Source organism: Saccopteryx bilineata, chromosome 10, assembly GCF_036850765.1.
Source record: "Saccopteryx bilineata isolate mSacBil1 chromosome 10, mSacBil1_pri_phased_curated, whole genome shotgun sequence".
Lineage (NCBI taxonomy): Eukaryota > Metazoa > Chordata > Mammalia > Chiroptera > Emballonuridae > Saccopteryx > Saccopteryx bilineata.
In genome coordinates, this window is record NC_089499.1 from 1246871 (window position 1) to 1271724 (window position 24854).

The window sequence follows — 24854 nt, forward strand, 5'->3', positions numbered from 1 at the left end:
CAGCCACCTGTCCCTCTGCCCTGCCGTTCTCATCCTCTGACTGTCACTGCAGGGTCCTCGGTGAGCTGACAGGTGACTCTCTCCCGGCCGGGGCCACTTCTTCCCTCCCTGAGCCTTTCTCACCGGAGTCTCAGGCTCGATCGGTTCAGCTCAACTCAGCATTACTCCCCACGTGTCCTTTTCTCACGAAGCCAAGCGTAGGAGACCCCGGGAGGGGAGGGTTGCTCCCTGGGTCTCTAGAGATGATGCATGTTGGGGTGGCTCTCACCGGGACCCAGGCAGGAGTCTCGGTTCCTGAGCAAGACAGACTTGGAGTCTTTCTCAAACCCCGCGGCCACGTCTGCCTGACTCGGGACCAGCGTCCGTCTCCAGGAGAAGCTGGGGGGAGAAGATGAGACGCATCAGAAGGTCTAAGCCACTGCAGGGAAGGCGGCGAGGAAGGGCTCCCGGAAGTCTAGCGAGGATTCCTGGCGAATGTGCACTCCCTGAGCCAACCGGAGATGGGGAACTTGGGTTTGGAAGCAGAAAGGGAGAGAAGGTGGATTAAGTTGGCTTGGTCCCTCTCGGCAGTCCAGGCTCTCAGAACGGTGACGAATTAGGATCACCACCGCTGACGAATTAGGATCACTGCCGCGCTTGCTCTGGCCGCTCCACGTTGTCCCCCCCCATGGGTCTCTCTGCAGGTGCGCAGGGAGGAGGAACAGGAGGCGGGGCTCCTCTCCCTGGAGCACCTGGCTGGGTCAGGTGACATCTCAAAGCTCCATCCGGTCCTCCGTCTGCGGGGGGAAAGGGCTGGATGGGGTGCCCACGTCAGCCCCCTTTCCGCCATGACCGTTCCAGATGTTATTTAAGCCAGACGCCCAGAAGCAAACAGGATGCGGAGGATGAGAAGAGAAATAGGAATCTCGATTTTCACGACGCGAGACGGACGTGGGGAGAGGCCGTCAGGACATAATCTCCTTCACGTTATCATCTTTACTGCGCGATCACCGTGGACGTCCAGCCGGGCAGCCGCCCGTGTGCAGCGGGATGGTTGGCATTTGCATCCGTGTGCTTTGGTCACGCCAGTCATTCTAGTCAACGCCCATCACCAGCCAGGGCGGCAGGTGTTTCTCGTGTGATGAGAACCTTTCAGAATGTCCCTCTTTGCGGCTCTCAAACATACGACACGCGCTGTTGTTAACGCCAGTCGCCGTGGTGGACGGAGGATGTCACGGTCTCTGTTCTCACCTGCTCTGAACGATTCCAGTTGAAAATAGAATAATTTTCATGCTTGTCAAACTTTAACTCAAGTATTTGATTTTAATGTGGTTTTATGAAAAGACAAAAAAAATAAATCCCAGTACTATCAAGAATTACATACAGACATCTGTAAAATATATATATATGTGTGTGTGTGTGTGTGTGTGTGTATAAAAGAAAGCCCTTCCCCGCAGAGTGAGATGCAGTCTCTAATGCGACTATTGCACTTTAAGTATGTACAGGTTGTAAATGATGGACACAGGTAAGTAACCCGGGATTTCAGAGCGAAGCCCACACCCTGTGGAGTAAATACAAAAGCACTTCTCTTGCTGGGACTTGAACTGGGCGGGTTCTTTGTATGATATATTCTGCGGGTCTCCCGGTGAATTAAGAAGCACTGTCTCTTCACGTGATCCTTTATCTTCCTCCTTTGCTGTGAGATGACGGTTAAGTGACGTTTTTCATCTTGCATATCCGTGTACCGCAGGCACTCCGCCTCTCTAACATGAAATCCACGGTGTGTCTGGGAGATAACCCCTCAACTCCGGGAATTACTACCTGCGGGGATGTGCAATTTTCTCAGAAATCAGATTACCCAAACCAGCCACACTTGAGTCTAAATCCCTCACGCGCTCCTGACACGGTGATGAACCCACGGTGACAAAACATGACAGTCACGTCTGCACCGAAGGAACACGTCTCCCTCCGCACCGAACCCACTTGGAATCACCGCGGTCGAGCGGGCGACCGAGAGGGACGCGAGGGGAAACGGGTCCCCTTCTCCGTTGTTCTCAGGGAAAAACGCTGATGCTGCGCCTCTTCCAGAAAAGAAAGAAAGAAACAAAATAAAACACCCTCTTTAGGAAATAACACGTCTGATTCTTTCCTAGAGAACGAGAGAGCTGTAGTTACAGATATAAAAATGCTCTAGAGTCATCCATGAAGAAATATTTAAAATAAGTGCCGAACGTTTTAATTTTATTATAGAAGTGTTTTTCGTTTGTTTGTGTTTTAACGTCAGCGTTTTTGAATTCCCTGCTGCTGCTTGGAGTGGGCTGCGGCCAGCGCTCAGCAACACGCCATCTGCTGTCCCTCCTCCCGTTTCCGGGGACGGAGATGGGCACTGGGGCAGCCGAGGCGTGCTCGCCGGCGCCTAGCCTTAGTATGTTGAATTTCTCATCCGTGTGTGTGCACGTACACGCACATACATGCACACACACACACACACGCACACACGCACACCCTGTCCTTACACTGCCGAGAAACCGTGTTGTGTCTGCCACCTGCTGGTGCGTCGCAGAAGTGCAGGCTGTGACGTTTGGGGGACCCCCTGCCCTGGGCCGTCTCTGAGGAGCCCTGACTCTGTCCCCAGAGCCCCCGCACTGGACCAGGAAGCCCCAGAGCGCCGTGTACAGCACGGGGTCCAGCGGCATCCTGCTGTGCGAGGCGGAGGGAGACCCGGCCCCCACCATCCGGTGGCGGGTCAACAGCTCCCCGATTGAGGGTAAGTGCGGGTGTGGCGGGGAGGGCGTGGAGGAGGGGCGCTCTCTGGGCTGGGTCGCGGCCGGGCGTGGGTCACGGCGGAGCCGGGAGGCGGCCGGGCCGGCAGGGTTGTGGGCGGCCGAGGAGGTCAGGGCTGGACGTAACGTGTGCCCACAGCCCGGGGTCCTGGGAGTGGACACCTCGTGTTTGGAGCGCAAGCCGGGGCTGCTCCCACCGCGGTCCTTGCGGGCAGGCCGTGGCCGTGACGCCCATGGACCCCGTGTCTGATGGCGGGGGTCGGGGGGGGGGCCTGGCGTCTCCTTGAGTTCACAGTTGTAGAATGACACGTGCTTTATCCATCACACTGCACTGAGCTCAGAACGACCCTGGTCACTGCTTAGGGGCCTCACCTTCCTCACACGCTTGGTAGCAGCTCCCCGACCTCCTCGTGAGCCCGCAGAGAAGTCTTCATTCTGTGGTTTGCAGGGGGGGCGTCTGCGGCCCCGAGGGGAACCGGCAGGGAATGACTGTCCCGGCCGCCGCGTCTGCCACTCTAGTGCCTGCTGCCCTTGCACTGACCACGGACCGCGTGTGTCAGGACCGCTGTGCTTTGCTCGGCGCCCAGGGAGGGGGGCGGCTCTCAGGACCTTCCGGGGCGCGCCTCCCCCAGGCTGTGCTCCGCAGATCCCGCCACGTCCCTCCCGGAGGTCCTGTTTCCCATCTCACACTTGAGGCCCTGGTCTCCCGACCCCTGAAGTTCTGTGTTAGTGCGTGTGCCTGGCGCAGAGCGGGCGAGGAGACCTCGGGGTGACAGTCCCACCCGGAGGCTGCAGGACGCAGCGTTGGGCGCAGAGCGTCCAAGGGGACCTTGGGGTGACAGTCCCACCCGGAGGCTGCAGGACGCGGCGTTGGGCGCAGGACAGCAGGGCGGGGTCAGACCCGGCTTCACAGCGTTTTTCGTGCGGGGCTCGGAGGACTTGGAAGAGCCGCCCACCTGCTCCCTCCTGAGACGGCGGCGATGACCCCCCCTCCCCCCGGGCAGGGCTGTGAGCGTCCTGTTGTTGCCGTGAGAGACGCTGCGGGTTTAGTGACTCACACGCGCACACTCATCGTTCTCAGCTCTGTGACACTCGGCTCCACAGGGCTCTCGAGGGGGCTCCCCTCCTCCCCCCTCAGCCCCCGGGGGCACCTGCACTCCTTGCCTCGGGGCCCCTCCCTCTGTTCTTTAACAAACTATAGAAATGATCCCTGAAAGTATAGTCTTCCCTCTGTTCTTTAAACCAGCGATCCTGCGCCCCCTGGTCTCTGACACCCTCCCGTGGTCCCCACTCTGGGCCGGCCACAGCCAAGAGGGTCACTTTCGTTCCGAGGAGTTTAGTAATGACACTGGGTACCCTGGGACATTGGATAACCCGGGTAAATTCCCCACGCGTCACCGTGCTTGCCCTTAATCACGGCTGTCAAGTCCCTTTGCCACGTGAGGTGACAAGATCGCAAGCTGCAGAGCTGAGGATGGGAGGTCTTCGGGAGGGGGGAGCTGTCACCTGCCTGGGGGGGCTGTCACCTGCCTGGGGGGGAGCTGTCACCTGCCTGGGGGGGGCTGTCACCTGCCTGCCACAGGGACCTCGCAGGAATGCAGGGCCCCCACCCGACATGCTTCTCAGGCAGCCAGGAGGTGGTGACTGCCTGCCGCCTCTGATGGCCGCTGTTCATGTGCTGGGGACGCAGGCCGGACACATGGACGGGCCCCGACCCCGTGAGCTCATGGTCCGGTGTGAACACATGTTCGCTCCTGACCCCCAGGGGGGAGAAGAGGCAGAGACACATTTTTACGTGGAAGAGCCGGTGTTTCCTATGACTCGGATCTCAGCGGCAGCCCCCGCTCTGTGTCGTGGAGACACGGTCAGTACAAGGAAACCAGGGGACTGGACGCTTGTCACGTCGTTTATGCGGAAAAGCTGAGCCTCTCTGCCCTGAGCTCGCCCACGCGGCTGGGGCCCAGGACCAGACGTGGGTGGGCCAAGGTCAGACGTGGGTGGGCCAAGGTCAGACGTGGGCGGGGCCAGGGTCAGACGTGGGCGGGGCCAGGGTCAGACGTGGGCGGGGCCAGGGTCAGAATGTGGGCAGGGCCGGGGCCAGGGTCAGAACGTGGGTGGACCAGGGTCAGATGTGGGCGGGGCCAGGGTCAGTTGTGGGCGGGGCCAGGGTCAGACGTGGGTGGGCCAGGGTCAGAATGTAGGCGGGGCCAGGGTCAGATGTGGGTGGGGCCAGGGCCAGAAGGTGGGCGGGGCCAAGCTCAGAAGGTGCGCGGGCCAGGGTCAAACGTGGGCGGGGCCAGGGTCAGACGTGGGCGGGGCCAGGGTCAGAATGTGGGCAGGGCCAGGGTCAGATGTGCGCTGGGGCCTGGAACCAGCAACGTGGCCTGGCCGTGGGCCGTGTCCCCGCCATCGCCGACTGCAGCCTTCCACCTCCGCGGTGCCCGTTCCCCGGTGCCCACCTCCGCGGTGCCCACCTACGCAGTGGCCGCGGTGGGGCTGAGCCGGCAGGCTCTGAGAGTGTGAAGGAGGTGACACCCACAGAGGCCTTTGAGTCCGAATCAATGCACCAGGGTGTTCAATACCAGCAATTCCAAAATATGCTCCCAGAATGGTACTTGGGAGGGAGGGAGAGAGGCTGTTAGACAGGAAAGCTGGCCCGTGTGCGGAAGTCTCTGGAAGGGAATGTGTGGTGGGAGAGCCGTGTGTCCGAGGCTGTTAACGGACTAAAGGGACTGTGCCAATGGGCAGCGTCCAGCAGAAGGGGCGCAGAGGACCAGGGCTGGGCAGCGGCCCGCAGGGGTGGGCTGGGGACTGGCTGGCTGACCTGAGCTGGGGGCTGGGCCATGCTAGGACCCGCATTCACGGGAGAGGTGACACCCGTCCATAGCTGCATGGGACAGTGGGTCTTCCCAGGGGTGTGACTGTGGAGAGTCGATTACCTCCAAGAGGAGGCAACCGACACTGTGACAGGAAATGTTATGTGAGGGACCTGAGACCCCGAGGGGGGGCGGCCCACCATCCCCAGCCCCCGGGCGATGGGACCTGAGACCCCGAGGGGGGGCGGCCCACCATCCCCAGCCCCCGGGCGATGGGACCCAGGCCACGAGGGGAGGCGGCCCACCAATCCCAGCCCCCGGGCGATGCTGGGAGAGTCTGAAGAGCCGGGGCAGCAACCCCTTCTTCATCCTACGCCGCTCTTAAAATATAAATCCCGCAAGGCAGGCCCCATCGATGGTCCGTGAACATTTCAGGTCCTGTTTTTCATCCCACTGACGTGCGTTCCTCTCTGGCAGAAAACCCGCTCACCGGCGACGTCCTCACCCCCGGGGAGGTGAGTTTCACGAACCTGCAGCCCAACCACACGGCCGTGTACCAGTGCGAGGCCTCCAACGTGCACGGGACCATCCTGGCCAACGCCAACATCGATGTGGTCGGTAAGTGTCCCCACGGGAGGCCGGTCGCGGCCACGCCCAGGGGGCAGGGGCAAGGTCCAGGCTCAGCAGCACGTTGCAGTCGGAGCCCCTTGCCCCTTCCGTCCGGGCTCAGGCTTGATGGGAACAGCGCCCTTTCCAATGCGTCTTGTTCTCGGATGCTCTTGTGACGGGAGAACAGGGTCTGGGGTCTGAGATCATCGCTGTCCCTTCCTCCCCCGCGCGGCGGCCCAGGGGACGTTTCTCTCGCGAAAGCTCAGAGCTCCTGGTGTGGTTGTTCCGACAGACGTCCGGCCCCTGATCCAGACGGAGGACGGGGAGAGCTACGCGGCTGTGGTCGGGTCCAGCGCCCTCCTGCACTGCCTGTACTTCGCCTCCCCCGAGGCCTCGGTGTCCTGGTGAGCGGGCGCCCGTTCCCTGAAGGGAGCGTCAGCGGCGGCTTCTCCCTCGTTCCTTCCTCTGTCCCTGGTCAGGCCGCCGCCTCTCTGTGGCTGGCTGCTCCCGTGCGCCACGGAGACGCAGGGTGGCCACTCGGCCGCCACCCCCTCCCGGGACCGCGGGCAAGCCTGTGGGGTCCCCTCCCTCGTGGACTCCTGGGGAGCCATGGCTGCCCACAGGGAACGGAAGTGACCGGGAAAACCCGCTTGCAGACGGAGCGGTGTTTCGCTTTATTGTCGTAGAGGACGTCTGAGTCATTCTCTCAGCCTGCGTTCCGTCCCCAGCACGGGCTGACGATGTCGGCACCAGCCTCAGTTCCCTGTCGCCGTGTCGCTGCTGCGGCCCGTCCGCCCACCTTGTGGCGTAGGTCTGACCGGTGGGCTCACTTCCTGGGCACACGTAGAGTGCTCCTCTGTCCCTGAGGGCTGAGGTCCAGGGCGGCCGGCGAGGCGGGGTCACAGCCTGCCTTCATGTAAACTCTGGGATGTTTTCATCATACATTTTTATTGTGTTGTTTCTTTTTATTTTAAAAGCACTCCATGAAGATTTTCATCTGTGTGTGTGTGTGTGTGTGTGTGAGAGAGAGAGAGAGAGAGAGAGACAGACAGACAGGAAGGGAGAGGGATGAGAAGCATCAATTCTTAATTGTAGCAACTTAGTTTTTTTTCCCTCTTTTTAAAGAAGACATGTTTTATTTATTTATTTTTTATTTTTTATTTTTTTACAGAGAGAGAGTCAGAAAGAGGGATAGACAGGGACAGACAGACAGGAACGGAGAGAGATGAGAAGCATCAATCATTAGTTTTTTGTTGCAATACCTTAGTTGTTCACTGATTGCTTTCTCATATGTGCCTTGACCGTGGGGCTACAGCAGACAGAGTGACCCCTTTCTCGAGCCGGTGACCTTAGGTCCAAGCTGGTGAGCTTTGCTCAAACCAGATGAGCCCACACTCAAGCCGGCGACTTCGGGGTTTTGAATCTGGGTCCTCTGCGTCCCATTCCGACGCTCTATCCACTGTGCCACCCTCTGGTCAGGCAAGATATTGGTGACTGAGATATTATCTTGGTGACTGAGGTACTCTGGCAGCCTCTTACCCTCTGCTGCGGGGGCCCGGCCTCCCTCCCTGCACCTGCCGGCCCCGTGAGTCCTGGGGGGGCACCTGCCGGCCCCGTGCGTCCTGGGGGGGCACCTGCCGGCCCCGTGCGTCCTGGGGGGGCACCTGCCGGCCCCGTGCGTCCTGGGGGGGCAGCGGGAGTCTGTTCCGTACAAGTTGAGCCCTGTTGCCTCTCGCTGTGGATGCCGGTGCTAGAATACGGGTGCTTGTAGAGGAGAGTGACTTGGGGTTCACCAGGGTGGATGGAGTCCCCACAGGACAGGGAAGCCTCCCGGGCCTGTCACCTCTCCGATGACCAGTGAGCTGCCAGCAGAGCGGGAGGGGCCGAAGCATCATGATCTCGTTCAGCCCGAGCTTTCTCCCTTCAGACCCTGAGGCAATGATGAACTGAGGAGCTCAGCATCTGTGAGCCCAAGAATAGTTATTAAACTTGGGGGCAAAACGGTTCTGACCGCGTGGAGAAATAGGGCAGACGCAGGGGGTGTGGGCCCGAGTCCTCCCGGCACCGTGCATGGGGGCAGAGCAGACGGTGACAACCGCCTGTGAGCCCCGGGGGGACGTCCCAGGAGCCCGGGAAGCTCCGGAGAAGGGACGAGCCGCGGGGCTTCAGCGCGTGCCCGGCGGCCGCAGCCTGCGCTGACCCTGGCCGTTGCGTCCACAGGCAAAAGGTGGACGAGGCCAAGCCCCTGGAGGGCCAGCGGTACCAGCAGTACAAGAACGGCACCCTGCAGATCCTCAGGGCCTCGGAGACGGATGCCGGCTCCTACTCCTGCTGGGTGGAGAACGCCCAGGGCAAGACCGCCGTCACCGCCAACCTGGACGTGCGAAGTAATTTCCTTTTGTCCTCGCGCTGCCTGAGTTCACGTGGGCTCCCCGGGTCCTCCGCTTCCCAGACGGGATGCGTCTGTCCTCGGAGCCCTCGCTCAAGTTCTGCGCGATGTTTGCAGAGCCGTAGCGGCTGGCTTGTCCCCAAGGCCATCGTGAGAGTCCCAGCACACGCCGGCGACGTGTCCGTGGCTAGTTTATACCACGGAAGAGGGAGCTGGGTGTTCTGTGTGGCCTGGCAGGGTCTGAGTGTGCCCTCAGGCATTTCTGTCACTACAGTACGTTGTAGGGCGATAGCCACTGTGACAGCCCAGCCACTGTGACAGGTCAGCCACTGTGACAGCTCAGCCACTGTGACAGGTCAGCCACTGTGACAGCCCAGCCACTGTGACAGGTCAGCCACTGTGACAGCTCAGCCACTGTGACAGGTCAGCCACTGTGACAGCCCAGCCACTGTGACAGCCCAGCCACTGTGACAGCCCAGCCACTGTGACAGGTCAGCCACTGTGACAGGTCAGCAGCCCTTTGAGCTTTAAAAACTTCACAAATGAACTGATAAAAGCTCAGCCTCCCAGAGACCAGGGCAGGGCAGGGTGGGGAGGCCTGCTCCTCTCTCTGATGCAGAGACGGCTGGCCCTCTTTAGGACAGAGTCCCGGGACGCCATTAATAGTCCTCTGGGTTTCATGGATACTTTGATTTTAAAATTGCTCAGAGAATTTTTTTGGGGGAAAAACATTAAAGAAAGAAAGATCCTACTGTATGTGTGGGGAGGGGAAGTTTTTGTTCTTTTTGCAATGTGTCAGTATGATGACCTCTTACCGGCCACTGCTTACCAAGGTCGGGGCGTGCATTTTGTTCACCATCTGTTTTCACTGATAACTTGACAGTTCTCTCTCTCTCTCCCTCCCCCCTACACATACCCTTCCTCCCTCCCTCTTTCCTTCTTTCCTTCCCTCCCTCCCTCCCTCTCCTTCCTTCCTTCCTTCTTTCCCTCCCTCTTTCCTTCCCTCCCTCCCTCCCCCTCCCTCCTCCCTCCTTTCTTCCTTCCTTCCTCCCTCATTCCCTTCCTTCCTTTCCTCCCTCCCTCCCTCCCTCCCTCCCCCTCCCTCCCTTCCCCCCTTCCTTCCTCCCTCCTTCCTTCTTTCCTTCCTTCCTTTCTTCCCTCCCTCCCTCCCTCCCTCCTTCCTTCCTTCCTTCCCTCCCTTCTTCCTTCCTTTCTTCTTTCGTTCTGTTTTCTTTGCTGTGCCTCCGGTGTGTCATGCATTGTGTCTGTGACATTCTCTGTCCTAAGTGGCTCAGGCCAGCCCGGTGGGCTGCCCTTTAAAATTACACAGATACTCTCCTGTGACATCTGCCGCTCTCTGCTGTCCCTCTGCATTGCCAAGGGTCACCTGCAGTTTTCAAGATGCCCTTTGCCGTCGTGAGGCGGACCCCTCTTAGGCTTTATAAAGCCAGCCCGTATCGAGGGCGGGCAACTCAGCCCGGCTCAGTCAGCGAGCGCGAAGCTCAGGAGTCACGTGACCACATTCCTCACGTCCCGCCTCCGTGCTGGCCCATGGTGGACCTTGGCCCAGCCGGTGGCCAGAGAGACGGTCAAGCCTGTGCTACCCAAACCAATCAAATCGATTAACACTAACACTTTTATCTTTTAATTAGTTCCTTAAGCAACACTTATTTAGTGAATATTAGAACATAACTGGAATTATAGGTCACCTCGTGAGACATGGGTGGCCTCCAAGAGGGTCACCAAGTGCCACCGTGCGGAGAAGTATGTCCCTTACATATGGCCTCTGAGAGTAAGAATTACGTGTTTTAAAACAACTGTAACCAAACGTTTTTCAAGAAAACCAGAGTGCCAGTATTTGAGCTTCATATTATGGTTACGACTGATTTACTTTTCTTTAAAAAAAAGTGCCAAAAGCTATATGGAACTTTAACTTTGGTCAAACGTATTTAGGGTGATTCAGATAATCTTGTTCCTGGTCACCCAGCTTCAACAATGGTCGATACGCGGCCGGTCTCTCCGAGCTGGACCTACACCCACTTCCCTCCTCCCGTGTTACTGTGTAACATTGTGTTGCAACCACAGTGACAATGTTACATTCGGTTCAGGAGCCCGGCACGTCGGTTAGAGGGTTAGAGACTCATGTGCTTCATGGAGGGTTCCTCCCACCACGATGTTTCCAGTCCCCGCCTGGCACCAGACGCAGCTCGTGCAGGGCTCCCGAGGGGCTCCCCTGCGCCGTGCATTGTGTCCTGTGTCAGTCCTCTCGCTGTCCGTCTGTCCTCCATGCCTTCACCTCATTCACCCACCATTGCACTTCTAGATAAATGTCACTCCCTGTAACCCACTCGGCGTGCGCTGAGTACCCCTGTCTGCAGCTCCGTCAGACCCTGGGGTCCGTCCAGGGAGCAGGACTGCCTCACATCGGCTCCCGTGTCCGAAAGCAGCAGGAATTACAGTCCTGTCCTGTTTGCTCGCACCCCTTACACCCCGAGCCCAGGAAGTAGGGGAACTGCTGAGCTGGAGCGAATGCTTCTCCAGGAATCGGTCAGCGGCCCCGGCCGGGGTGGAAAGGGGACGGTGGTCAACCTTGCCCTCAGGGTGTTCCTGTGTGGCCGGAATCCCATGAGGGTTTGGCTGCTGAGTTGACCACTGGGGCTGACTGAGCTGCAGGCCCTCGGCAGCGAGGAGGGCGTGTCCCGACTCTCTAACCTGCGTCTCTGTTTGGTGTGAACAGATGCCACCACACTTCACATCTCTCCGAGGGCCCCGCGCGTCCCCAAGTCGCACGCCCTGCAGCTGCACTGTGAGAGCCAGTGTGACCCGCACCTGAGGCAGAGCCTGCGGTTGTCCTGGAGCAAGGACGGCGAGGTCCTGGGGGCCGGCGGCTCAGAGGACGGCAGGTGGGTAGGGAGCGCATGTGACCGGAACGGGCGGAGCCCGCGGTGTGACTCGGGGTTCCGACACACAGGTCCGTCCACCGCAGTCTTCAGGGTCGGACTGCAGGGTCCAGACCCCAGGGTCTCGACGGACCCTCAGGGATCTGCCTCACTGTCCACTCACGTGTTTACCTTCCTGTCTCCGTGATGGACTTCCATACCAGGTGCACCATCCTCGCTGCGTGTGAACCGGAGTCTCATCCGGTGTCCGAGGCTCGTTGACTTGGGGGGCTCACGAGACTGTGGGGACGGCCGAGGACAGACCCTCGGAAGGGCTGCTTCTAGGCTTTCTGGTTCTCAGTCACCTGGCAGTCAGGTGACATGCAGACGTGGGGACCCCTGCTGTCTTCGCAGCCACCCCACCCCTCCGGGGCTCCTGTGAGTCCAGCCCCTACCACGCCTCATCCCCTCACGCTGCCCAAGGGGACGGTGACCGTTCCCTTCACCTGCAGCCCTCAGGGGCCCGTCTCCCTGGCCCAACGTGGGTCTTACCAGGAGCCATTCCCGTAAGAAACCTCCTCATGTTTGCCCCTCCCGGCCCGTGTGCAGGGGCTCCGAGAAACACGGGGTTCGGGGGGTCAGTGTGAGCGGTACCTTGATAGCGTCCCGAATGGACACGTGACCAGGAAGGACAGTGGGATGACCTTCCGTCAGAGGTTTACCACGAGAACCGCGGTGAGTGCTGACCGGGAAATTGGCGGCAGCGACAGGCAAGCCGGTCAGCCGCTCGTGGGGAAACAGTGGCCTTGTCCCTGTAATCAGACAGCAGGACGAGGTCACACTGCCCACAGCGGGGAAACAGTGTCCCTGTGCCCGTAATCAGACAGCAGGACGAGGTCACACTGCCCACAGCGGGGAAACAGTGTCCCTGTGCCCGTAATCAGAGAGCAGGACGAGGTCACACTGCCCACAGCGGGGAAACAGTGTCCCTGTGCCCGTAATCAGACAGCAGGACGAGGTCACACTGCCCACAGCAGGGAAACAGTGGTCCCTGTGCCCATAATCAGACAGCAGGACGAGGTCACACTACCTGCAGCAGGAAACAGTGTCCCTGTGTCCGTAATCAGACAGCAGGACAAGGTCACACTGCCCACAGTGGGGAGACAGTGGTCCCTGTGCCTGTAATCAGACAGCAGGACGAGGTCACACTGCCTGCAGCGGGGAAACAGTGGTCCCTGTCCCTGTAATCAGACAGCAGGACGAGGTCACACTGCCTGCAGCGGGGAAACAGTGGTCCCTGTCCCTGTAATCAGACAGCAGGACGAGGTCACACTGCCCACAGCGGGGAAACAGTGTCCCTGTGCCCGTAATCAGACAGCAGGACGAGGTCACACTGCCCACAGCGGGGAAACAGTGTCCCTGTGCCCGTAATCAGACAGCAGGACGAGGTCACACTGCCCACAGCGGGGAAACTGTCCCCTGTGCCCGTAATCAGATAGCAGGACGAGGTCACACTGCCCACAGCGGGGAGACAGTGTCCCCCGTGCCCGTAATCAGACAGCAGGATGAGGTCACACTGCCCACAGTGGGGAGACAGTGGCCCCTGTGCCCGTAATCAGACAGCAGGACGAGGTCACACTGCCCACAGCGGGGAAACAGTGTCCCTGTCCCTGTAATCAGACAGCAGGACGAGGTCACACTGCCCACAGCGGGGAGACAGTGTCCCTGTCCCCGTAATCAGACAGCAGGACGAGGTCACACTGCCCACAGCGGGGAAACAGTGTCCCTGTCCCCGTAATCAGACAGCAGGACGAGGTCACACTGCCCACAGCGGGGAGACAGTGGTCCCTGTGTCCGTAATCAGACAGCAGGACGAGGTCACACTGCCCACAGCGGGGAAACAGTGTCCCCTGTGCCCGTAATCAGACAGCAGGACGAGGTCACACTGCCCACAGCAGGGAAACAGTGGTCCCTGTGCCCGTAATCAGACAGCAGGACGAGGTCACACTGCCCACAGCGGGGAAACAGTGTCCCTGTCCCTGTAATCAGACAGCAGGACGAGGTCACACTGCCCACAGCGGGGAAACAGTGGTCCCTGTCCCCGTAATCAGACAGCAGGACGAGGTCACACTGCCCACAGCGGGGAAACAGTGTCCCTGTGCCCGTAATCAGACAGCAGGACGAGGTCACACTGCCCACAGTGGGGAGACAGTGGCCCCTGTGCCCGTAATCAGACAGCAGGACGAGGTCACACTGCCCACAGCGGGGAGACAGTGGCCCTTGTGCCCGTAATCAGACAGCAGGACGAGGTCACACTGCCCACAGCGGGGAGACAGTGGCCCCTGTCCCTGTAATCAGACAGCAGGACGAGGTCATACTGCCCACAGCGGGGAAACAGTGGTCCCTGTCCCCGTAATCAGACAGCAGGACGAGGTCACACTGCCCAAAGCGGGGAGACAGTGGTCCCTGTCCCTGTAATCAGACAGCAGGACGAGGTCACACTGCCCACAGCGGGGAAACAGTGTCCCTGTCCCTGTAATCAGACAGCAGGACGAGGTCACACTGCCCACAGCGGGGAGACAGTGGCCCCTGTCCCTGTAATCAGACAGCAGGACGAGGTCACACTGCCCACAGCGGGGAGACAGTGGTCCCTGTCCCTGTAATCAGACAGCAGGACGAGGTCACACTGCCCACAGCGGGGAGACAGTGGCCCCTGTCCCTGTAATCAGACAGCAGGACGAGGTCATACTGCCCACAGCGGGGAAACAGTGGTCCCTGTGTCCGTAATCAGACAGCAGGACGAGGTCACACTGCCCACAGCGGGGAGACAGTGGTCCCTGTCCCTGTAATCAGACAGCAGGACGAGGTCACACTGCCCACAGCGGGGAGACAGTGGCCCCTGTCCCTGTAATCAGACAGCAGGACGAGGTCATACTGCCCACAGCGGGGAAACAGTGGTCCCTGTGTCCGTAATCAGACAGCAGGACGAGGTCACACTGCCCACAGCGGGGAGACAGTGGCCCCTGTGCCCGTAATCAGATAGCAGGACGAGGTCACACTGCCCACAGCGGGGAGACAGTGGCCCCTGTGCCCGTAATCAGACAGCAGGACGAGGTCACACTGCCCACAGCGGGGAAACAGTGGTCCCTGTGCACCTGTAATCAGACAGCAGGACGAGGTCACACTGCCCACAGCGGGGAGACAGTGGTCCCTGTGCCCGTAATCAGACAGCAGGACGAGGTCTCACTGCCCACAGCGGGGAGACAGTGGTCCCTGTCCCTGTAATCAGACAGCAGGACGAGGTCACACTGCCCACAGCGGGGAAACAGTGTCCCTGTCCCTGTAATCAGACAGCAGGACGAGGTCACACTGCCCACAGCGGGGAGACAGTGGCCCCTGTCCCTGTAATCAGACAGCAGGACGAGGTCATACTGCCCACAGCGGGGAGACAGTGGCCCCTGTCCCTGTAATCAGACAGCAGGACGAGGTCACACTGCCCACAGCGGGGAGACAGTGGCCCCTGTCACTGTAATCAGACAGCAGGACGAGGTCATACTGCCCGGGGAGACAGTGGCCCCTGTGCCCGTAATCAGACAGCAGGACGAGGTCACACTGCCCACAGCGGGGAAACAGTGTCCCTGTCCCTGTAATCAGACAGCAGGACGAGGTCACACTGCCCACAGCGGGGAAACAGTGGTCCCTGTCCCCGTAATCAGACAGCAGGACGAGGTCACACTGCCCACAGCGGGGAAACAGTGTCCCTGTGCCCGTAATCAGACAGCAGGACGAGGTCACACTGCCCACAGTGGGGAGACAGTGGCCCCTGTGCCCGTAATCAGACAGCAGGACGAGGTCACACTGCCCACAGCGGGGAGACAGTGGCCCCTGTGCCCGTAATCAGACAGCAGGACGAGGTCACACTGCCCACAGCGGGGAGACAGTGGCCCCTGTCCCTGTAATCAGACAGCAGGACGAGGTCATACTGCCCACAGCGGGGAAACAGTGGTCCCTGTCCCCGTAATCAGACAGCAGGACGAGGTCACACTGCCCACAGCGGGGAGACAGTGGTCCCTGTCCCCGTAATCAGACAGCAGGACGAGGTCACACTGCCCACAGCGGGGAAACAGTGTCCCTGTCCCTGTAATCAGACAGCAGGACGAGGTCACACTGCCCACAGCGGGGAGACAGTGGCCCCTGTCCCTGTAATCAGACAGCAGGACGAGGTCACACTGCCCACAGCGGGGAGACAGTGGCCCCTGTCCCTGTAATCAGACAGCAGGACGAGGTCACACTGCCCACAGCGGGGAGACAGTGGCCCCTGTCACTGTAATCAGACAGCAGGACGAGGTCATACTGCCCACAGCGGGGAAACAGTGGTCCCTGTGTCCGTAATCAGACAGCAGGACGAGGTCACACTGCCCACAGCGGGGAGACAGTGGTCCCTGTCCCTGTAATCAGACAGCAGGACGAGGTCACACTGCCCACAGCGGGGAGACAGTGGCCCCTGTCCCTGTAATCAGACAGCAGGACGAGGTCATACTGCCCACAGCGGGGAAACAGTGGTCCCTGTGTCCGTAATCAGACAGCAGGACGAGGTCACACTGCCCACAGCGGGGAGACAGTGGCCCCTGTGCCCGTAATCAGATAGCAGGACGAGGTCACACTGCCCACAGCGGGGAGACAGTGGCCCCTGTGCCCGTAATCAGACAGCAGGACGAGGTCACACTGCCCACAGCGGGGAAACAGTGGTCCCTGTGCACCTGTAATCAGACAGCAGGACGAGGTCACACTGCCCACAGCGGGGAGACAGTGGTCCCTGTGCCCGTAATCAGACAGCAGGACGAGGTCTCACTGCCCACAGCGGGGAGACAGTGGTCCCTGTCCCTGTAATCAGACAGCAGGACGAGGTCACACTGCCCACAGCGGGGAAACAGTGTCCCTGTCCCTGTAATCAGACAGCAGGACGAGGTCACACTGCCCACAGCGGGGAGACAGTGGCCCCTGTCCCTGTAATCAGACAGCAGGACGAGGTCATACTGCCCACAGCGGGGAGACAGTGGCCCCTGTCCCTGTAATCAGACAGCAGGACGAGGTCACACTGCCCACAGCGGGGAGACAGTGGCCCCTGTCACTGTAATCAGACAGCAGGACGAGGTCATACTGCCCGGGGAGACAGTGGCCCCTGTGCCCGTAATCAGACAGCAGGACGAGGTCACACTGCCCACAGCGGGGAGACAGTGGTCCCTGTGTCCGTAATCAGACAGCAGGACGAGGTCACACTGCCCACAGCGGGGAAACAGTGGTCCCTGTGCACCTGTAATCAGACAGCAGGACGAGGTCACACTGCCCACAGCGGGGAAACAGTGTCCCTGTGCCCGTAATCAGACAGCAGGACGAGGTCACACTGCCCACAGCGGGGAGACAGTGGCCCCTGTGCCCGTAATCAGACAGCAGGACGAGGTCACACTGCCCACAGCGGGGAGACAGTGGTCCTGTGCCCGTAATCAGACAGCAGGACGAGGTCACACTGCCCACAGCGGGGAAACAGTGGTCCCTGTGCCCGTAATCAGACAGCAGGACGAGGTCACACTGCCCACAGCGGGGAGACAGTGGTCCCTGTCCCTGTAATCAGACAGCAGGATGAGGTCACACTGCCCACAGCGGGGAAACAGTGGTCCTGTGCCCGTAATCAGACAGCAGGACGAGGTCACACTGCCCACAGCGGGGAAACAGTGGTCCCTGTGCCCGTAATCAGACAGCAGGACGAGGTCACACTGCCCACAGCGGGGAAACAGTGGTCCTGTGCCCGTAATCAGACAGCAGGACGAGGTCACACTGCCCACAGCGGGGAAACAGTGGTCCTGTGCCCGTAATCAGACAGCAGGACGAGGTCACACTGCCCACAGCGGGGAAACAGTGGTCCCTGTCCCTGTAATCAGAGAGCAGGACGAGGTCACACTGCCCACAGTGGGGAAACAGTGGTCCTGTGCCCGTAATCAGACAGCAGGACGAGGTCACACTGCCCACAGCGGGGAAACAGTGGTCCCTGTCCCTGTAATCAGACAGCAGGACGAGGTCACACTGCCCACAGCGGGGAAACAGTGGTCCTGTGCCCGTAATCAGACAGCAGGACGAGGTCACACTGCCCACAGCTTCCCATGGTTTCCTCTGATCCCAGCTTCTCAGCGGTTGGTGTGAGTCTTGGGTGAACCCTCTCACTTAGAGTGTCTGTCCCCATAGAGATGACAGCATTTATTTCATCTGAATAGCAAACTGCTGCAAACATAGTTCAAAGGTGATTGGACTTGATTTTTTTTAAGGTGCGGTAAGAGTTGTAATTTATATAAATTTTTTTTTCACATAACGAGCTCGATTATGACCTGGCAGGTGATCAAAGGTGCTTGCAGCAGACAATATGCAAAAGGAAGGCTGGCCTGCCCTCTGCTGTCCAGATTAGCCCGCAGTTTAACCGTCAGACATCCCGGAGCTGTCTGCTGGGGGTGGCAGGGACGGCAGGCACAGGTCAGCAGCAGAGGTCACCGTTCCCCACCCGGGCAGGGCACTGGCTCCCAGGAGCTGTGAGCGGCAGACTCCGCCCCTGGGGAAGCAGCCGGGCTGGTCCCAGTGGGTTCCCCACATGAGCATCTGGGTGAGACTTTCTCAGAGCTGTCGGAGCTGGTGTGCGGTGTGTGTGCAGACACACACGGTGATACAGCCCAAGCCCACAGCACGCGGTGGAGTGTGGTCACTAAGAGCAAAGCCAAGTGGAACTGCACCCGTTCATGGCCGTGTGGACGTGTGTGTGTGTGTGTGTGTGTGTGTGTGTGTGTGTCTGAGGAGTGAGGCTTTCTGTCTCCGATCTCCGATGGCCGTGTGTCTGTGTGTGTGTGTGTGTGTGTGTGTGTGTGTGTCTGAGGAGTGAGGCTTTCTGTCTCCGATCTCCGATGGCCGTGTGGACGTGTGTGTGTGTGTGTGTGTGTGTGTGTCCGAGGAGTGAGGCTTTCTGTCTCTGTTCTCCGATGGCCGTGTGTGTGTGTGTGTGTGTGTGTGTGTGTGTGTGTCCGAGGAGTGAGGCTTTCTGTCTCTGTTCTCCGATGGCCGTGTGTGTGTGTGTGTGTGTGTGTGTGTCTGAGGAGTGAGGCTTTCTGTCTCTGTTCTCCGATGGCCGTGTGGACGTGTGTGTGTGTGTGTGTGTGTGTCCGAGGAGTGATGCTTTCTGTCTCTGTTCTCCGATGGCCGTGTGGACGTGTGTGTGTGTGTGTGTGTGTGTGTCCAAGGAGTGAGGCTTTCTGTCTCTGTTCTCCGATGGCCGTGTGGACGTGTGTGTGTGTGTGTGTGTGTGTGTGTGTGTCTGAGGAGTGAGGCTTTCTGTCTCCGATCTCCGATGGCCGTGTGTCTGTGTGTGTGTGTGTGTGTGTGTGTGTGTGTCCGAGGAGTGAGGCTTTCTGTCTCTGTTCTCCGATGGCCGTGTGGACGTGTGTGTGTGTGTGTGTGTGTCCGAGGAGTGATGCTTTCTGTCTCTGTTCTCCGATGGCCGTGTGGACGTGTGTGTGTGTGTGTGTGTCCGAGGAGTGATGCTTTCTGTCTCTGTTCTCCGATGGCCGTGTGGATGTGTGTGTGTGTGTGTGTGTGTGTGTGTGTCCGAGGAGTGATGCTTTCTGTCTCTGTTCTCCGATGGCCATGTGGACTTGTGTCTGTGTGTGTGTGTGTGTGTGTGTGTGTGTGTCTGAGGAGTGAGGCTTTCTGTCTCTGTTCTCCGATGGCCGTGTGGACGTGTGTGTGTGTGTGTGTGTGTGTGTCTGAGGAGTGATGCTTTCTGTCTCCGATGGCCGTGTGGACGTGTGTGTGTGTGTGTGTGTGTCCGAGGAGTGAGGCTTTCTGTCTCCGATGGCCGTGTGGACGTGTGTGTGTATGTGTGTGTGTGTGTGTGTGTGTGTCTGAGGAGTAAGGCTTTCTGTCTCTGTTCTCCGATGGCCGTGTGTGTGTGTGTGTGTCCCCAAGGAGTGAGGCTTTCTGCCTCCGTTCTCCGTGGCGGCTGCGGCAGCCTGTGATGATATTTGCATCGTGTGATGTTGGTGTTCTTTCTCTTTTGGAAGGGGGTTCGCCAGGCACGTGTCTGAAAGGCCCGTGTGCTGTCCTCGTCCTCATCCGGTCCCCGCGTTCCTCTGCAGGGTGACCATCGATGGCGCGCACCTGACCATCTCTAACGTCACCCCGGAGGACCAAGGTGTGTACTCCTGCTCCGCGCACACCGCCCTGGACAGCGTCACCGACCGAACTCACATCACGGTCCTCGGTAAGCGGGCTGGGGGGGGGGGAGTGCCGGTTCCTTCCTCCTGCAAGACGGACTAAATCCAGCCAGATACTATCTAGGCCCCGCACAGAGACTGCTACGTTTGAATTTTTCAATTAAGTGGCCACTCTGTTTCATATACTTTCTCCTCTTCCGTCCGTGAAGAAGTTGATTCACGCTTGACTCCCTTTCCCTCCGTGGGGAGTGTTGCCCGTCGCCGTGGGGGCAGGCGGGCTGTTGGCTGAGGAGTCTGAGGCATGCTCGGGGTCCTGGGGCTCTCGGCTGCCCTCCGTGAGCAGAGAGGTGGGGCTCAGGAGCGGGGACAATGGTGTGGGGCTACGCTGGGCCCTGGCTCTGGGCGGTGGTCAGGCTCCACGCTGGGCCCTGGCTCTGGGCAGTGGTCAGGAGCGGGGATGGCTGGTGTGAGGCCACGCTGGGCCCTGGCTCTGGGCAGTGGTCAGGCTCCACGCTGGGCCCTGGCTCTGGGCGGTGGTCAGGCTCCACGCTGGGCCCTGGCTCTGGGCAGTGGTCAGGCTCCACACTGGGCCCTGGCTCTGGGCAGTGGTCAGGCTCCACGCTGGGCCCTGGCTCTGGGCAGTGGTCAGGCTCCACGCTGGGCCCTGGCTCTGGGCAGTGGTCAGGCTCCACGCTGGGCCCTGGCTCTGGGCAGTGGTCAGGCTCCACGCTGGGCCCTGGCTCTGGGCAGTGGTCAGGCTCCATGCTGGGCCCTGGCTCTGGGCAGTGGTCAGGAGCGGGGACGGCTGGTGTGGGGCCACGCTGGGCCCTGGCTCTGGGCAGTGGTCGGGCTCCACGCTGGGCCCTGGCTCTGGGCAGTGGTCAGGAGCGGGGATGGCTGGTGTGGGGCCACGCTGGGCCCTGGCTCTGGGCAGTGGTCAGGCTCCGCGCTGGGCCCTGGCTCTGGGCAGTGGTCAGGCTCCACGCTGGGCCCTGGCTCTGGGCAGTGGTCAGGCTCCACGCTGGGCCCTGGCTCTGGGCGGTGGTCAGGAGTGGGGACGGCTGGTGTGGCCACGCTGGGCCCTGGCTCTGGGCAGTGGTCAGGCTCCACGCTGGGCCCTGGCTCTGGGCGGTGGTCAGGCTCCACGCTGGGCCCTGGCTCTGGGCGGTGGTCAGGCTCCATGCTGGGCCCTGGCTCTGGGCGGTGGTCAGGCTGCAACTAGGGGCAAAGTCCAAGCCCCCAGGGCTCCAGGACGGGAGGGGGTATTCAGCCCTTCTGCACGGGAATGCCTTCCGTTGATTTTTCAAATGACAGTCCTCATTAGAAACCCCTGGACTGTGCAACGAAGGCAGCTACCCCCGGTTCACCCCCGGTGGAAGCCCTCGGGCCGTCTGCTGGGTGTCCCCCCAGTTTGGCTCCCGCAGTAACCCTCCTCCGTGGTCTGGAGGCCTGACCTGCATGCCCAGGGTCAGCACACACTCACTCCTCTCAGGCTCTGCTCAGCCGTGAGGCCCTGGCCTGGAGGGTGGGGGCGGCTGTCCTCCCCGTCCCCCCTCCCCGCAGGCCAGCTCCGTCCACCCAGGCTGTCCCCTCCCCAGACGGGTCTCTGATGGGGCTCCAGGAACCGCTCCCCTCCCCCGCGCCCGACGTCCTGCTGCGGCTTTTGAGAGTCTTGGTGGAAAGCTGTGAGCTCCCCAGACTCGGGGGGCTGATACGTCTTCACGGTTTCCTCTCCTGTGCTCAGAGCAGGGGTGATACTTCCAACAGGGGATGGCTGGGGGACGTGGCCTGTGACAGGGAACCGGAGGGCACCTGGCCGGCCCAGACGGGACGGAGGCTGACCACGAGCCCGAGTGAGGGGTCAGGGCAGCGAAGCCGCCGCCTGTGCCCTCCTCAGCCCCCCCTTCTGTCTGTCCCCAGACGTCCCGGATCCCCCGGAAAACCTCCGCCTGTCGGAGCGGCAGAACCGGAGCGTGCGGCTGACGTGGGACGCGGGGGACAGCCACCAGAGCAACATCAGCGGTAGGGGCTCCCGGGGCAGCTGCTCCCCAACCCCGCCCACCCTCACCCCCAGACAGGCCCCGCCCACCCTCACCCCCAGACAGCGTGACCTCCAAGCCGCGCATAGCCCCAGCCGCTGAGTCGCCCTCCTCGCGCGTGGCCCCGGCCGCTGAGTCGCCCTCCTCACGCGTGGCCCCGGCCGCTGAGTCGCCCTCCTCGCGCGTGGCCCCGGCCGCTGAGTCGCCCTCCTCGCGCGTGGCCCCGGCCGCTGAGTCGCCCTCCTCGCGCGTGGCCCCGGCCGCTGAGTCGCCCTCCTCGCGCGTGGCCCCGGCCGCTGAGTCGCCCTCCTCGCGCGTGGCCCCGGCCGCTGAGTCGCCCTCCTCGCGCGTGGCCCCGGCCGCTGAGTCGCCCTCCCCTCACGTGGCCCCGGCTGCTGAGTCGCCCTCCCCGCGCGTGGCCCCGGCTGCTGAGTCGCCCTCCCCGCGCGTGGCCCCAGCCGCTGAGTCGCCCTCCTCGCGCGTGGCCCCGGCCGCTGAGTCGCCCTCCCCTCACGTGGCCCCGGCTGCTGAGTCGCCCTCCCCGCGCGTGGCCCCGGCCGCTGAGTAGCCCTCCCTGCAGCGCCCTTTGTGACTGACCGTGACTGCCAGGCGTCCATCTCCCCGTCTCTCAGACACACGCCCGCGGCGGTCTCTCTGTCCCCCCAGAGTATGTCGTCGAGTTCGAGGGCGACAAGGAGGAGCCCGGCCGGTGGGCGGAGCTGACCGTGGTCGGTGGGGAGGAGACCTCGGTCCTGTTACCTCTGGCGCCCTACGTGCGGTACCAGTTCAGGGTCCTGGCCGTGAACGAGGTCGGCAGGAGCCGCCCCAGCCAGCCGTCTGACCACCACGAGACGCCTCCGGCCGGTGGGTGTCCACGTCAGGTCCCCAAGCAGACGTTTCTGTCCTGCCCCAGCCGGTGACTGTCTTTAGAAAGTCATCTCTGGAGCAGGCAAGGGCTTTAGATTTTCCCCAATAAATTAACAACATGCAGAAGAACATTCAGATCGCGCCGTCTCGTGAAGAATCGCCTCAGTGTTGGATACCGACCAGAAATCCGAGGGCAGGGGTGTGAGTGGACGTCCCACTGGGCGACTTCTGAGAGCCCAAGATCACGTTCAAATCAGGTCTAAAGAGGGTTCAGCATACAGAGAGAAGGTCAGGGACCCCACTAATTAAACTCTTATTATAGGAAGCTTGTTAAATTTCAGGGCATCGGGCCTCATTAATTGTATGCCACCTGGTTTATTTATCGTACCTCAATATTTACCTAGATTCCTAAGACTCACATGTTTCTGTTTGGTTTTTTATTTTATTTTTTTTTAATTCCAAGAATGGCAATGCTGATACGTTACTGAATTGGCTTCGGTCATCAATGCAGAATAAAACATGCCGTTCATCCCCCGTCTGAAATAAATATGCTAGGACATTAGTTCCCTTTCAGGACTGAGAATAGCAAGGAGGAGCAGCAGCTGAGCAGAGCCTCGTGTGCTCTGAGTATCAGTTGAACTTGGCACTGAACTTCACACTCAGCCCTTCCGTATACCAGATTCCGGGCACGTGACCCACCAGTTCCTATTTCTAGTTCCTGTTGCCGGCTGTTGATATCAATACCTGATGTTTTCATTTTATTAGCTTAGAGGCAAATATGTACAACATAAATTTCTAGTGATAATTCTAATAGGAAAAAAAATAAAGCAGGTTTAAAATGAAAACGCATTTTTAAAAGTCGTTTTAGGATTTTAAAATTCAGATGTAAACATTTCAAGAGCAAATTTAAATGAAGGTAGAAGAGAGTAAACCGTCTTCTCTCCGTGGAATAATTCTGTGATGCCAGGACACCCCTTGTGCTCCTTTAGATAAAATATACGCTTTAAAGCTGCCTTATGTGAGGGGCTGGATGTGTGAACTCTTCTCACTCTGGTAATCGTTTGCAATGTATACGATTATATTACATAAATATACGATGCCCGTATTTTTCTACCTACTTTTATCAAATACTGCATGGGACTCCTTGCACATACACAATGGCATGTGTCGATTAAATCTCAATAAGGCTGTTTTAAATTGTTTTAGAAACTGAGCTTGATAGACATTAATAAATATATCAAAGTTACGAAGTCGAGTTTTGCAGGGTGGGGGGGAGATTTGGTGATTTGCCTGCCATGGACCCTACAATGGAAAAACACAATGTTAACGCTTGTAATTTTTCAGCTCCCGACAGGAACCCACAAAACATCCGGGTTCAGGCCTCTCAACCCAAGGAGATGATTATAAAGTGGGAGGTACGTGACCTTTATTGCCGTTTTTCTTGTGTTCTTTCTCCTCTTTCCTTTCCATCCGTTTGCTTTAAGGGAAGGGAGAGCAGCTATTTCTCTTTTCACTGCTCACAAACATTAGAGGATATTGTATCGCTTCATGTTCATTTTGAAATACCCCCTAATTTCTGAGAGCCGTATCTATTACTATATTTTGTAAATGCATTTTATGTGTAGGTTTCAAAGATCTTTGGAATTCTAATGTTGTGAAATAACATTTTACAGTGGTCAATAATTTTTAAAAAATTATTCAGGTTGATTTAATTATACCTCGTTACGAAATGTTTCAGAGTCCTAACAGTTTTATTTCCAGTATTCTTTAAATTTTCTCCCATTCAGGAAAACAATCTGAAAATCTTAACTTTTTACTAAATTTTGGAATAGTATGTCTATCAAAAGAATGACTCCCAAATAATAGTCAACGTTTTTACGCAGCACTAGCATTGGGCTTGTGTATACATCTGGTTCCGAGGACAACCTTGTCACCAAGAACATCATTTACACCATGTTCTAGACCTGGACACTGAGGACCACACCGGCTAGAATCTAAACATGGATGTCTTTGGACCTGAAATGCTTCCACCCCCCACCGCTCATCTCTGTTCAAAGTGTTTAAATAGATGCTACTCTTTAAGTATGGCATATCATTTTATATCTGCTCAGCAAACGTTCGTGTGATTTCTGAATTTCTTCTGTCCGTGTGGGGAACAGGTCCCTCCTCTATTGTGCGGACATACTTCACGAGCAAGTATTTTTTTAACCTGCTTAGAAGCAGATCGCACCGTTCAGCCATTCT

The 24854-nt window shown here is 59.1% G+C and overlaps 1 protein-coding gene across 8 annotated transcripts in view; it reads left to right on the forward strand.

Annotated features, from left to right (window-relative positions):
* Nucleotides 1–24854, forward strand: part of CHL1 (cell adhesion molecule L1 like) — a 162018-nt gene that overhangs the window by 118161 nt on the left and 19003 nt on the right. For all 8 annotated transcript variants that reach the window (XM_066244613.1, XM_066244612.1, XM_066244611.1 and 5 more), the window contains 9 exons: nt 2615–2746; nt 6056–6196; nt 6480–6591; nt 8408–8574; nt 11314–11479; nt 19627–19751; nt 21625–21726; nt 22410–22607; nt 23955–24025. In XM_066244613.1, the coding sequence (XP_066100710.1) occupies nt 2615–2746; nt 6056–6196; nt 6480–6591; nt 8408–8574; nt 11314–11479; nt 19627–19751; nt 21625–21726; nt 22410–22607; nt 23955–24025 (1214 nt within the window). The remainder of the gene's footprint in view (nt 1–2614; nt 2747–6055; nt 6197–6479; nt 6592–8407; nt 8575–11313; nt 11480–19626; nt 19752–21624; nt 21727–22409; nt 22608–23954; nt 24026–24854) is intronic.